Genomic DNA, 14,747 nt, shown 5'->3' on the forward strand with positions numbered 1-14,747 from the left:
TCTAGACCTTTATAAGGAGCAGCAACAAATTGCAGTGGAGCTGTCATCAGAGGAAGAGGAATGAAGGGATGATGTGCCCATTGCACTTGTCAAGGAAATGTCCTTGCTGAAAAATATCCAGACAAAGCAGTGGCCATCCATTTCTCTAACATGTACAATAACAGCATAATGTCTCAATTTAAACAAGTTTTAAAATGGAGCCTGAAACAAACCTCACTGGTCAGGTTTTTATTGAGACAAAGATCCAGTGAGCCAGAACAAGGTGTTAGTGGTGAAAGAGACAAAGAAGAAAAACAATGCCAGAAGGACAGTTTCCTGACATATTAGTAGAAGATGACTCTCTTCCAAGTAGTAACATCCCCCCTCTTCTTCCCTACCTCCTGCTTCCAGTATGCCATTAGCTCTCCTCTGACATGTAAGGGGCACTTAAATTTTCATTTACTGTACAGTATTTCAGTTAAATTTTCATTTAGTCTTCATTTTTACAGTTTCCCTGTGCAGTATAATTTTATTAATTATTTTATGTAGCAGTTAGTACATTATTAATATATTATTTCATCATTTGGGGGTCTGAAATGGATTAATTCTATTTGCATTATTCTTTATGGGAAAAATTGCTTTGGTTGCCAAATTGACATCTGGAATGAACTAAATTTGAAAACCAAGGGTCCACTGTATGTTAAAAATTTTCTTCATCTCATGAACACTCAAGATTGGAGGTAAATCTTGCAAATTCCTCCTTACTTTCAGTATACACTTTTTTTTTTACATATTCCTGCAGTATTTCCTCTACTGTTAAGGAGGCCTGGTCTAAGACTAAGCTCCATGGACAACGATCCTTAAAGTTGTTGACAGATATACATTTCCAGTCCTTATTTGTTTTACTTTATCCTGCAGGAAATTTTGAATAGCTTAGAGCATATTTATGCAATACCTGCTGCAGCTTTAGCTATATTTTACTGTTGTACAGTATATAAATATATAGGAAGACTGGGAGTCACATGGAGCTCAGGTAGGTGTCTCTATATTCATTTAAGCTTGTGGAATATTGAGCCACTTTTAGCATCTTCTGGTTGGGTGTTTCATTTTTTGTGTACCTTTATTAACATAATATCTTGTGTCTTTAGATTCAACCTCATCATCTTTCTGTATTACCTTAATTCTGCCCAAAATGCTGTGTATACGTACTTGAGTTTTGAATTGGCACTTTATTCATAATGTAATCATTTTCAAAATAATCTTCAAATGTGTCATGCAAGTGCAAATAAATTTTTACTTTATCTTTAGAGGTATTATATTTATCTTTTGTATAGTGCTCAGTTTTGGTTACAGCTGTTAGGTAGAATCTAGGTGTGAAAAGTGATATATGTTTAGTAAGTTCAGAGGGGTTGCAGTAGGGGTAATGTGTTTTTCTTAGACTGGAGTTTAATATGGGTTTGATCGCAAATTTTTGTGTAACTGTTGGTTGACAATAGTATTGCTGTTTTGCTATCCCATGCACTGATGGTATATGAATAAATGAGTGCATAGTATAGTGTAAGTAGAATAAAGTTGGTTATTTAGCAGAAGGTGTTTGAAAGCCTACTCATTTTTTTTTTTATACTTTGTGCTGGATAAGAGTGTCAAAGAAGAGTATCAAACCTTAATGTATTACCCAGTCATAAGCCAAGAAATTTACCTGCATTTTTTTTTTTTGGTGCTATTTGTCTTTAGCTGTTGGACTCTGCTACCATGGGAAAATCTGTTCCAAGTGTGAGTTCTTATTTACCTTCATCCTGTTATAATTTTTTTTAGTTCATTGTTCTTTGTCATTTAAGGCTTTATAGTCTGTGTTTGAGAAGATGGAGACAGTTGTAAACAGTCAGTGTCATGGATCTTGTAACGGTTAGTTGTACAGTGGACCCCCGACATACAATGTCCCCTACCTATGTTAAAACCGACCTACAATGCTTTTCAGCGTAAAAATTTGACCCAGACGTACGTTGAAAAACTCGACCTACAGCATTCATCCGCTACGCGTCCACATGTCTGTCCGCCTGAGCGCGCCTCAGCTGGCCTGCCTTCAGTTAGTGTGCCAATGTTTACAAGCCAGAGAGGTTGCTCCCAAGCATACATTCAGAATAATTTGTATTATTCCAGTGTTTTTAGTGCTTCTAACTGCTAAATAAGCCACCATGAGCCCAAAGAAAGCTAGTGCCAACCCTGTGGTAAAAGGGTGAGAAATATTATCGAAATACTATCATATCATGGTCAGCTGCTGCTGCTGCTGTAGCACCGTCAGCTGCTGCTGCTGTAGCACTGTCAGTTGCTGCTGCTGTAGCACTGTCAGTTGCTGCTGCTGCTGTAACACCGTCAGCTGCTGCTGTAGCACCGTCAGCTGCTGCTGCTGTAGCACCGTCAGCTGCTGCTGCTGTAGCACCGTCAGCTGCTGCTGCTGTAGCACCATCAGCTGCTGCTGCTGTAGCACCATCAGCTGCTGCTGCTGTAGCGCCATCAGCTGCTGCTGCTGTAGCGCCATCAGCTGCTGCTGCTGTAGCGCCATCAGCTGCTGCTGCTGTAGCGCCGTCAGCTGCTGCTGCTGTAGCACCATTAGCTGCTGCTGCTGTAGCACTGTCAGCTGCTGCTGCTGTAGCACTGTCAGCTGCTGCTGCTGCTGTAGCACTGTCAGCTGCTGCTGCTGCTGTAGCACCATCTGCTGCTGCTGCTGTAGCACTGTCAGCTGCTGCTGCTGCTGTAGCACTGTCAGCTGCTGCTGCTTCTGCTGTAGCACTGTCAGCTGCTGCTGTAGCACTGTCAGCTGCTGCTGTAGCACTGTCAGCTGCTGCTGTAGCACCATCAGCTGCTGCTGTAGCACCATCAGCTGCTGCTGCTGTAGCACCGTCTGCTGCTGCTGTTGCACCGTTGTTGGTGTGACTTGTCGAGAATACCAAGAAACAATTAACCCCAGAGGGTTAGCCACCCAGGATAACCCAAAAAAGTCAGTGTGTCATCGAGGACTGTCTAGCTAGCTTATTTCCATTGGGGTCCTTAATCTCATCTCCCAGGATGCGACCCACACCAGTCGAGTAACACCCAGGTGAACAGGAAAAAATGCCTGGAACTAGTGCTCATATTGGTGAATTTAAGGCCAGCAAAGGTTGGTTTGAGAGATTTAAGAATCGTAGTGGCATAAACAGTGTGATAAGGCCTGTTATGGAAGAAAATGCCAACCAGGACCTATATTACTCAGGAGGAAAAGGCACTCCCAGGACACAGTATCTCATCAGTCATTGCTGCATCTTCAATAAAGGTAAGTGACATATTCTTCATTTAGTAGAGTAGAGTAGAAAATGTATATTTCATGTGGTAAAAATTTTTTTTTTCGTACTTTTGGGTGTCTTGCATGGATTAATTTGAGGGAAAATTAATTCGACCTACGATCATTTCGTCTTACGATGGGCTCTCAGGAACGGATTAATATCGTAGGTCGGGGGACCACTGTAGTTGATATCAGAGTTCTTGTTAACCCCTTGACTGTCACAACCCTCAATCCTGAGGTGTCTCCTGTTGTCGCAAAATTAAAAAAAAAAAAAAAATATTTTTTCTTATGAAATGATAGAGAATCTTTTCCCAATTTTAATAACACCAAAAAATCGATATTTGATGGAAAACTGATGGAATTACGCTCTCGCAAAGTTAGCGACCTCGGTGATATTTACAAATCGGCGATTTCGCCCACTTTGAGCCCCATTTTCGGCTAATTTCATTGTTCCAGTCGACCAAACTCATAGCTATTTCTTTAGAACTCCATTTTTTTCTATCGACTGAGTACAAGAAACTGCCCATTTACCGATTTCAACTTCCCAATAACATGGTCAGAAATTTGCAATTTGGCCAATTTCACAAAAATTAAAAAATATGACAATTTCAAAATAAGGTCCAGAATGAACAATGCAGACATTCCTGGCTCTAAAATAACATTTTCTTTGTTCATCAGTCATGTCTCCAGGCCCCTCTGATATTACTCTTGCCCTCTATTTTGAATTTTAATTCAAAAAAAAAAAAAAAATAGATTTACTGTTATGCAGACTACTGAAATATTGTAATAATTGTACAAATAATGTCAACCCATTCATGACTGCATATTAGAATGGCTAGTTGGACATTTATTGGACACTGACATCATTTGTTTACTTTTGAACATCGGCAAAAATCAAACATTTCCCCTTCTTTGAGCTCCATTTCTAGGTTCTTTTTATAGTAAAACCAGTCAAACTCACCTCTATTTCTATAATATGTTTTCCATTCTATCAAATGAGACCAACAAAACGAGAGTAGAACCATAAATACTATACGAAAACAGACCACAAATTCAGCATTTTAATTAAAAAATGTTCAGTTTTTTTTTCTCATTATGCACTGCATGCTCCAGGATTTTTTTTTATAAGGTGCACACTGACCACACAAACCTATTCTCTCACATGTGGGCCTACCAGCTTTCTCCTGGTTAATTTGAAGCCGCTAAAATTTATGAGTATATGTACGTCAAACACGGTACCTCGTAAGACGTATATATATGACCAAAACAGCCAAAGGGTTAATGGTCATTTGGCTGCTGGAAATGAATTATGGCATTGAAACAGTAAGTTAACCTTTCTTAAAATACATATGTAGTTACAAGGCAAGAAGTTGCTATTTCCAAGTCAGTGAGTGCACTCACTCAGTAAAAGAATGTAAAATATTTTGAGAAATCACACTTAAGTTGGTAGCTGGCAGATGTCAATTTTTTTTAACCCCTTAACTGTCCAAATGTAGATGTATGTTCTTACTGCTAGCACTCCAAACGTAGATCTACATTTTATTTTTCCTGCCTCCAAATTTGGCACGATTGGCCTAAGATGCCTAGTCAGAATAGAATGGGTCTTAACCCTTGGTGTGTGCTGCATTAAAAAAATCTGGGACCATTTAGTACCTTGTGGGAGCACCAGTTCAATTGAGTGCCAGCTAGAGCAAATAGCGAGGCAAACACCAAGGATTCACTGTTGTCATGTTGTATTGACACCCCTTTTAAGACAAAAGTGTCATCTTGCCAGAATGTGCTATAACCTATGCCCCAAGTAAAAAGAAACAAGTCTGGAATTGTAATTTCAGCAGGCTGGCTGGTTGATTGGCTGTCTTTATCTCCGTCTGTCTGTCTGTATCTATCTCTGTATCTCTGTCTCTATCTCACAGGAACACATACGTAAATACAATTATACGTAGTGTAAATTACCTAGGATAACCCAAAAAATCCAGACAGTGCTTGTAGATAGTGATCGTGTGTAATACCAGATCGTTCATGAGCAACTCTTTGAGACAGATAGGTAGACAGACTGATAGATGGACAGATAGATAGACAGGCAGACAGATAGACAAACAGACATGTTTATGTGTAAGAGTGAAAACAAATAAAGCGAAGGCTCATCAAATGTCACCACTGTCATTAGCAGAGAGATAAGATAAGACGATGCTCATCAAATGTCACCACTGTCATTAGTGGAGAGATAACATTAGATAAGACAACACTCATCATTGTCAGCAGTGGATTGAAGAGATAAGACAAGTGACACTCTCTTATATCAGGCTTCAAGGGAAATTATTATTATTATTATTATTATTATTATTATTATATACTCCCATGTATCCAAAACATTGCTTGGACCTATAAATACTATGTATATATTTCTAGACAACAGTATGCAACTAAGATAGGTGAAAATGTTGACCTGTCACTGTGTTTGTGACTATTTGAGCACTATTTCAGTACCTAATATTAGTGTTATATATTTCTAGACAACAGTATGCGACTAAGATAGGTGAAAATGTTGACCTGTCACTGTGTTTGTGACTATTTGAGCACTATTTCAGTACCTAATATTAGTGTCAGAATAAAGATTAACTATGAAATCACAAGAACTACTACAAATTGTCATTATCAGAACATAAAAATTATACAAATTAAAAAAAATATGAGATAAAAAGGTATGTTGGCAACACATCTGCAAGTGACAGTGCTTCATGTTGCTGTCAGATGAGTGACAACTGCTGACTTTGCTGCCTTATATCTCTGTAAGTACTGAATCTAGATTTTTTATTTTTTTTTATTTTTACATTGTGAGATATAAGCGACTATTGGCAGAAAGGTGGGCTAGTGCAAAGATGAGTAGTGGGGGGGGGGGGGGTTGAAGAGGGTTGGAATAGTTTTAAAAATGCAGTATTAGAATGTGGGGCAGAAGTTTGTGGTTATAGGAGGGTGGGGGCAGGAGGAAAGAGGAGTGATTGGTGGAATGATGAAGTAAAGGGTGTGATAAAAAAGAAAAAGGTAGCTTACGAGAGGTTTTCACAAAGCAGAAGTGTTATAAGAAGAGCAGAGTATATGGAGAGTAAAAGAAACGTGAAGAGAGTGGTGAGAGAGTGCAAAAGGAGAGCAGATGAAAGAGTGGGAGAGGCACTGTCAAGAAATTTTAATGAAAATAAGAAAAAATTTTGGAGTGAGTTAAACAAGTTAAGAAAACCTAGGGAAAGTATGGATTTGTCAGTTAAAAACAGAGTAGGGGAGTTAGTAGATGGGGAGAGGGAGGTATTAGGTAGATGGCGAGAATATTTTGAGGAACTTTTAAATGTTGAGGAAGAAAGGGAGGCGGTAATTTCATGCACTGGCCAGGGAGGTATACCATCTTTTAGGAGTGAAGAAGAGCAGAATGTAAGTGTGGTGGAGGTACGTGAGGCATTACGTAGAATGAAAGGGGGTAAAGCAGCTGGAACTGATGGGATCATGACAGAAATGTTAAAAGCTGGGGGGGATATAGTGTTGGAGTGGTTGGTACTTTTGTTTAATAAATGTATGAAAGAGGGGAAGGTACCTAGGGATTGGCGGAGAGCATGAATAGTCCCTTTATATAAAGGGAAAGGGGACAAAAGAGATTGTAAAAATTACAGAGGAATAAATTTACTGAGTATACCAGGAAAAGTATACGGTAGGGTTATAATTGAAAGAATTAGAGGCAAGACAGAATGTAGGATTGCGGATGAGCAGGGAGGCTTCAGAGTGGGTAGGGGATGTGTAGATCAAGTGTTTACATTGAAACATATATGTGAACAGTATTTAGATAAAGGTAGGGAAGTTTTTATTGCATTTATGGATTTAGAAAAGGCATATGATAGAGTGGATAGAGGAGCAATATGGCAGATGTTGCAAGTATATGGAATAGGTGGTAAGTTACTAAATGCTGTAAAGAGTTTTTATGAGGATAGTGAGGCTCAGGTTAGGGTATGTAGAAGAGAGGGAGAATACTTCCCGGTAAAAGTAGGTCTTAGACAGGGATGTGTAATGTCACCATGGTTTAATATATTTATAAATGGGGTTGTAAAAGAAGTAAATGCTAGGGTGTTCAGGAGAGGGGTGGGATTAAATTATGGGGAATCAAATTCAAAATGGGAACTGACAGTTACTTTTTGCTGATGATACTGTGCTTATGGGAGATTCTAAAGAAAAATTGCAAAGGTTAGTGGATGAGTTTGAGAATGTGTGTAAAGGTAGAAAGTTGAAAGTGAACATAGAAAAGAGTAAGGTGATGAGGGTATCAAATGATTTAGATAAAGAAAAATTGGATATCAAATTGGGGAGGAGGAGTATGGAAGAAGTCAATGTTTTCAGATACCTGGGAGTTGACGTGTCGGCGGATGGGTTTATGAAGGATGAGGTTAATCATAGAATTGTTGAGGGAAAAAAGGTGAGTGGTGCATTGAGGTGTATGTGGAGTCAAAAAACGTTATCTATGGAGGCAAAGAAGGGAATGTATGAAAGTATAGTAGTACCAACACTCGTATATGGATGTGAAGCTTGGGTGGTAAATGCAGCAGCGAGGAGACGGTTGGAGGCAGTGGAGATGTCCTGTCTAAGGGCAATGTGTGGTGTAAATATTATGCAGAAAATTCGGAGTGTGGAAATTAGGAGAAGGTGTGGAGTTAATAAAAGCATTAGTCAAAGGGCAGAAGAGGGGTTGTTGAGGCAGTTTGGTCATTTAGAGAGAATGGATCAAAGTAGAATGACATGGAAAGGATATAAATCTATAGGGGAAGGAAGGAGGGATAGGGGTCCTCGAAATCGTTGGAAAGAGGGGGTAAAGGAGGTTTTGTGGGCAAAGGGCTTGGACTTCCAGCAAGCGTGCATGATCGTGTTAGATAGGAGTGAATGGAGACGAATGATACTTGGGACCTGACGATCTATTGGAGTGTGAGCAGGGTAATATTTAGTGAAGGGATTCAGGGAAACCGGTTATTTTCATATAGTCGGACTTGAGTCCTGGAAATGGGAAGTACAATGCCTGCACTTTAAAGGAGGGGTTTGGGATATTGGCAGTTTGGAGGGATATGTTGTGTATCTTTATACGTATATGCTTCTAAAATGTTGTATTCTGAGCACCTCTGCAAAAGCAGTGATAATGTGTGAGTGTGGTGAAAGTGTTGAATGATGATGTAAGTATTTTCTTTTTGGGGATTTTCTTTCTTTTTTAGGTCACCCTGTCTCGGTGGGAGACGGCCAACTTGTTGAAAAAAATAAAAAAAAACTTTATGTAAAAAAATGTCCTCTTCATTTGAAAAAAAAAATTATTTTTTATTTTTCAAAATATTTGGAGCATTGGGCAAGTAAACGTAGATCTACGTTTGGACAGTTAAGGGGTTAAATCACAGAGAACAATAGTTAAATGTGTGCTATGAGGGCATAAAAAATTATCACTTGTTGCCCAATTTTGACATCGCTGCACAAGGTGAGATAGTGAAAAATGCCCATTCTTGGCCAAGAATTAATGGAAAGTGGGTTGGAGTGCATACTGATAAATCAGTCTCACTGTTATTTTGGGAAAAATTAAATGTGGCATAGGATATTACTATGTATTCTCTTTTTCTCAGCAGGTGGAAGTGAAACGGTTGGACAGCTAAACCAGCAGCTGATGATGGGACTTCAGCAGTGTTTCTCACAGCTCCACCTGCACTCTTTGGAAATCCAGGCCCTGAGCAAGCACCTTCAGGTGAGGCGCTCACTTTTCTTCCCACCTTACTTCCCTCCCTACCAGTGAGGGCTGGGCAAGACTGCTATTGCTTCTGCTTCTTAGACTGCAATTTTAAACTTTCTGTGAAATGTCTCGAGATGCAAGAGCTTTGTGCTGCTAGTGATAGCCTGACAAAAGTGTCGGGTGAGATATTACCAGCTTAAAAATTAAAAAAAAAAAAAAAAACTGCTTATTTATATTTATAATAGTAATAATAGTAATAAAATTTAACCAAATTTATAATAGTAATAAAATTTAACCAACAGTTCTGGTAATTCATAGAGAATATTTATAAAATCACAAACAGGTAAATGTGTTTACGAGGTAGGTGATGATCAGGGCTCTCTAACTAGATTATGACACTTGTTTTTACACCTGACTCTTTTATTAATCCTAAGTCCTTTTATACTTGATACTAGCTAACTGTTACACCAGTCTGTTTTGAAAGGAGTAGTGATATTTTTTAGTTTTATTTAATAAGGGAATTAGTTATGTCATTGGTGTTTTTAATTAATGAGATATGTATGCTACTCTTTAGTTTAACAAGAAAAATGTTTATTTTGTCTTTACATGATTTTCATCATATCCAGAATGATCAGTGCTGTACACCATCTGGAATGAAATTAGCGGTTTTTAGAATTAGGCGTGTGACAAAATATTCCGAGAGAGAAATTAAAAATACTATTGAGTACAAGAATTGTAGTTCTGAAGTAAACATCTTGGACTGTCAACACACCATTTTCAAATTCAGACTCTGATCAGTCAAAACTGCTGAAAAATTTAGCTGTTTTTTACCCTTGAGGGTTTCCATTCTGTTAAAATGTTAGAAATAGAACATTTAAAAAAATTGTTAAGTTAAACATGTCTTTTTTCTGTATACTATAAGTTCTATATGCATGTGGGATTAATTATGAGGAATGAGCTGGTTGTACACTCTGCAAGATGTTAGTGTTAAGTGCTTTTTAGAAAAATGTTTTTAAATACAATGCAGTATTTTGCTACTAAATACTCTGGTTTTCTGTTGCTTCAATATTATTATTGTTGTTATTATTATTATTATTATTATTATTATTATTATTATTATTATTATTATTATTATTATATTGGTGCTGCTATGTTTTGAAGGATCTCTGTCATCTGATTCTTTGTTTTTGCAAATTAATGTTACTGTACTTTTTGTAAATATGTACTGAGCTCATATTAATTTATTCATTGCAACTTGCTTCCCATCACTTTTCAGTCATAACAACTGTTTGTTGACAGTGTCTGGTTTTTAACTACTGTATGATGTTCCCAGGGCTACAATTTGTTCTGTATGTGTTCTTCCAGTGACCTTATAGTATAATATGTAGAAAGCCTACATTGTTTGTTCTTGAGTTTGTGGAGTAGCTTATTGTGGTGTTCTCCATGGTGTTTCCAATGTTTCTCTACCATCTCCCTACCTGTGACTGGTTCTTAGGAGTCTTCTACCCCTGCAACCTGGCTTGAGGCCAGACTTCGTTCTTGACTACCTGGTCAACCAGGTTGTTGCTACTACTGGCCTACATAGCCACCACAACCTGGCTGATCAGGCATGTACAGCAGGTAGTTGTCCAGTGTTCCCTTGATGGATTTTGTTTTTGCCCATGATATTTTATTTTTTATCTTCAGTGTTTACATAAAAGTTTTTATGATAAAGAAATACTGTATATGTACTGAAATACTGTATTCAAAATAATGCTGTATACAGGATAGAGCTTCCATTTGTTAATTATAGAGGTTTTTATCCACCTTGTATCAAACCTATTTGTTTACTCTTTTAAAACATTTGACAAGATGACATTGCAGATGTGGAAGTTTTTTTTATTACTTTTTTTTTTTTCAACATATCGGTCGTCTCCTACCTAGGAAGGGTGACTCAAAAAAAAAAAAAAAAAAAAATACTTTACTAGCTCCCCCTTTGCTCCCCCTTATTTGTTACTGTGTACATAATTATACATTTTCTGTGTACTATGCATACACTGATCTTTGTGAGTTACAACTCTCTTGTTTGGTCTAATTCGTGTTTAGGTGGTGACCAAATTATAGAACATTCTAAAGTGAAATCTATAGTTACTTTCTTCAGAAAAACTTTTTTGATCAGCAAGAATTTTAGTATTCCAATTTAGCTCTTGTTCAGTAAATTCTGAGGTTTCAGAGATTATCAATCAATTTTTTTTGAAAACACACTGTTCTGTTTTGAAAAGAATTCAAGTGGGATAGTCTCTCCAAATTTATTTTCAGTATTTTTGCTCTTGTTCAGAAAAATTGAGATATTTTTAGATACTTTAATTTCTCATTTGAAATTTTTTTCTAGAATTTGTAAAATTCAAAATACAGTCTGTGTGTGTGTGTGTGTGTGTGTGTTTCAGTTTTTATAAGATGATTTTCAGTGATAACCCTAATTCTAAATTAAATGATATAAGGAGAAATTGATTGTTGCAAATTTCTAATGCCCCATTTTTTTTTTTTTTTTTTATGAGCTGACCACTTTCAAGACACTTTTTTACATGGAATTTTAAATGAATTATAAGAGGTCTTATCAGAAACTGGACCATGGGGAAAATTATCCCCAGGACTACTGTACTCACAGAAAACCTGTTCTTTGTACTTTAATTTAGGTAATAACTAAACACAAAATACTTAATACAGTAAATCATGGACTAAGTTGACTAATAGGGCCATGCAGGTGGCCGGTAATGGCAGTTGTGATGGATAAAGGCGAGATTGTTTCTGTGTGTTCATAATGCTAATAGACAATTTTATAACCAGTGAACTTCGTCCATTGTTTCTGAATCAGTTAAACCAGCAGATTTTGTCTTGTATTTTCAAAATTCATTAAATCAGTGTCTGTTAAATCAAGGGTTAACTGTAATGTGTTTCACCCATTTAAACATACAACATTTCCAAAAGCATGGCAATATTGGTAATGGCAATTAAAAAAATTAAATTGGGCAGAAGTCTTGATTTGGCAGAAGGAAATTTAACAGTGGTTCACTGCTTTCATATATTTCTTGTTTTGTGATCACTGGCTTAGTATGTGGCTCTTTAGAATGCACGTGTTATACATTTCTGGGCACAGTTTAGAGTTAAAAATTATACTGTATATATTTTATTTTATGCACAGTACTTAATTTTTGCACATGCATGTTTCTGTAAATACAGATGCGCATGTTAAGCTACTATGAATACCAGAGAAATGTTGAATTGGCTAGCCAGTAGTACTTAAACTATAATTATTTTTATCATTGTATAGTGTTTTTATCCAATAAATTCTTCTCCCAGTTCTCCTTTCTTGACTCTTCCTCTCTGTGGTGATGGGCACTTTCCTTTGTAATATGTGAACTTGCATGAGCTGAATACTCAGAAAGATACAGTGAAATGAGAAACACTTCGAACAATAAAATGCAAAAAAAAAAAAAAAAAAAAAAATTCTTATCCATGAGAGTTACAAGTAATTTAATATAGGAAAAGAACAAAAACTACTACTTTGATTAATATTAGTGTCCATGAGGTACTAGTTTGGTTGGTCAACAGCATTTTTTGTCATAAATTACAATATAGTCTACACTACTCAAGACTTTGCCATGTCTCTTTTGTTTCTCTGCCATTCACGAATTGCTTTTATGTGTTTGAAATTCAGCACATTTATAATATATGTTTCTATTCTCTGCACTTTTTTTATTCTAATTAGACATTATACAGCCTCTCCTCACTTAGCGACATACTCATTTACTGATGCCTTGGACTACTACGGGCGCTCTGACCAGTATTTATACCTAAATAATGTATATTAGAGCTGATTTCCTCTACTCTGTTCATTTTAATACAGTATATACACTAATGTATAGACATTTAAAAATATACCAGAAATGTTATAAATGGTACAAAGGTGACATTAAAACAATATCAAAGATGATTGACTCAAACCCACTACCATTATAGTATGCCCCTCACTTAGCGATGAATTCGTTTAACAACGTGGTCTTAGGAATGGAACTTCATCGTTAAGTGAGGAGAGGCTGTATTAAGGTTTGGGATATTGACAGTTTGGAGGGACATCTAAACTGTCGTATCTGAGCACCTTTGCAAAGACATGTTTGAGTGATTGTGAGAGTGTTGAATGATGATAAAAGTTTTTTCTTTCCTTTTGGGTCACCCTGCCTCGGTGGGAAATGGCCAATGTGTTAAAAAAAAAAAAATTAAGCTGAGCCTCATTTGGTTGCTCAGTCAGATATCGGAAGGCTTCTCACATCCATGGCACATTTAGTAAGTTCATAGTATTCTTAATTTTGTTAATGTATTGTAAACATTAGAAATATTCACAGTCATGTGGCTGCACTGCCTAGGGTGTCTTATTGATTTTCACACGAATATCATAGGTATTAAAAAAGTGGTGAGTAGCATATTTCTAACAAGTCATTAGAATATTTTTCTTATGAATTCGAGAGAATTTACAGTTTCTTGCTTGTCTATCTTGTCTCAGTGTGAAGATGTATGTGTTGGTGCAAACAATTGACAAAAGTAATGAGAACAATTGGCACTAATTAAAGTTGCTTGAAAATAAATTTATAGTATGCTCTCTACAACAGTTTCTCCCACTAGCATTTAGGTCCCATCACAATTACTCTCTCATTTGGTTCAGAACTCCCTAAACACTTGCTTAACATCTCCCAAAATCTCTCTTTCCTCTACACTCCTTTCTTCTCTAGGTGCATAAATACTTAGTATGGCTCACTTTTCATATCCATCCCTCATTGTACCCCACATAATCCTTGAATTTATAGTTATATTACCTCTTTTTCCTGCCATAACTAATAATTCAACATTTGTGCTGCTCCTTCCTTAGCTCTAACTCCATTTATTTCTCCCCACTGAAGCACTCTTACCTTCTACAGCTTTGTTTTGCTTAGAGCCAGGACATCCAGCTTCTTTTCAGTCATAACATTCACAGTCATCTTTTTCTTATCTGCACTAAATCCATGCACATTCAAACATTCCAACTTTATAAAGTTTTCCTTCTTATATTTAGTAATTTATACAGGAAAAAGGGTTAGTGGCTCCTTGCTCCCAGCATTGTAGTAAGCTTTTGTGACACACATGGCTTACGGAGGAAGGATTCCCATTCCACTTCCCCATGGAGATGAAAGGAAATAAATAAAAACAAGAAACTTTAAAAAAAAAATAAAAGAAATCTTAGGTGTGTATACATATATGTGTACATGCATGTGTAGTGTGACCTAAACATAAGTAGAAGTAATGAGATATGCCTGTTATCTTGCATATTACAAACATAGACAAGACACCAGCAATCCTACCATTATGTAAAACAGTTACAGGTTTCCATTTCACTCATCTGGCATAGCAGTAATATCTCCCTGGATGGTTGCTCTGTACCAACCTGCTACTTTATTAGATACTGTGTATGTATTTATTTTAAATTGTTAGTATATTTAATCACTGCAGACTTTTTTTTTTTCTTAACAAGTCGGCCGTCTCCTACCAGGGCAGGGTGACCCAAAAAGAAAATACTTTCATCATCATTCAGCACTTTCACCTCACTCAAACATAATCACTGTTTTTGCAGAGGTGCTCAGAACACATCAGTTTAGAAGCATATACGTATAAAGATACACAACATATCCCTCCAAACTGCTA

At 36.9% G+C, this 14,747-nt stretch overlaps 1 protein-coding gene across 5 annotated transcripts in view; it reads left to right on the top strand.

The window, feature by feature from the left end:
• Window positions 1–14,747, top strand: part of LOC128706599 (uncharacterized) — a 482,754-nt gene that overhangs the window by 141,522 nt on the left and 326,485 nt on the right. For 4 of the 5 annotated variants that reach the window (XM_070090188.1, XM_070090200.1, XM_070090201.1 and 1 more), the window contains exon 9: window positions 8,932–9,050. In XM_070090188.1, coding sequence (XP_069946289.1) covers window positions 8,932–9,050 — 119 coding nt within the window. The remainder of the gene's footprint in view (window positions 1–8,931; window positions 9,051–14,747) is intronic. The other variant, XM_070090197.1, reaches the window with a different exon arrangement.

The sequence above is a fragment of the Cherax quadricarinatus genome, chromosome 3 (genome assembly GCF_038502225.1).
Source record: "Cherax quadricarinatus isolate ZL_2023a chromosome 3, ASM3850222v1, whole genome shotgun sequence".
Taxonomy (NCBI): Eukaryota; Metazoa; Arthropoda; class Malacostraca; order Decapoda; family Parastacidae; genus Cherax; species Cherax quadricarinatus.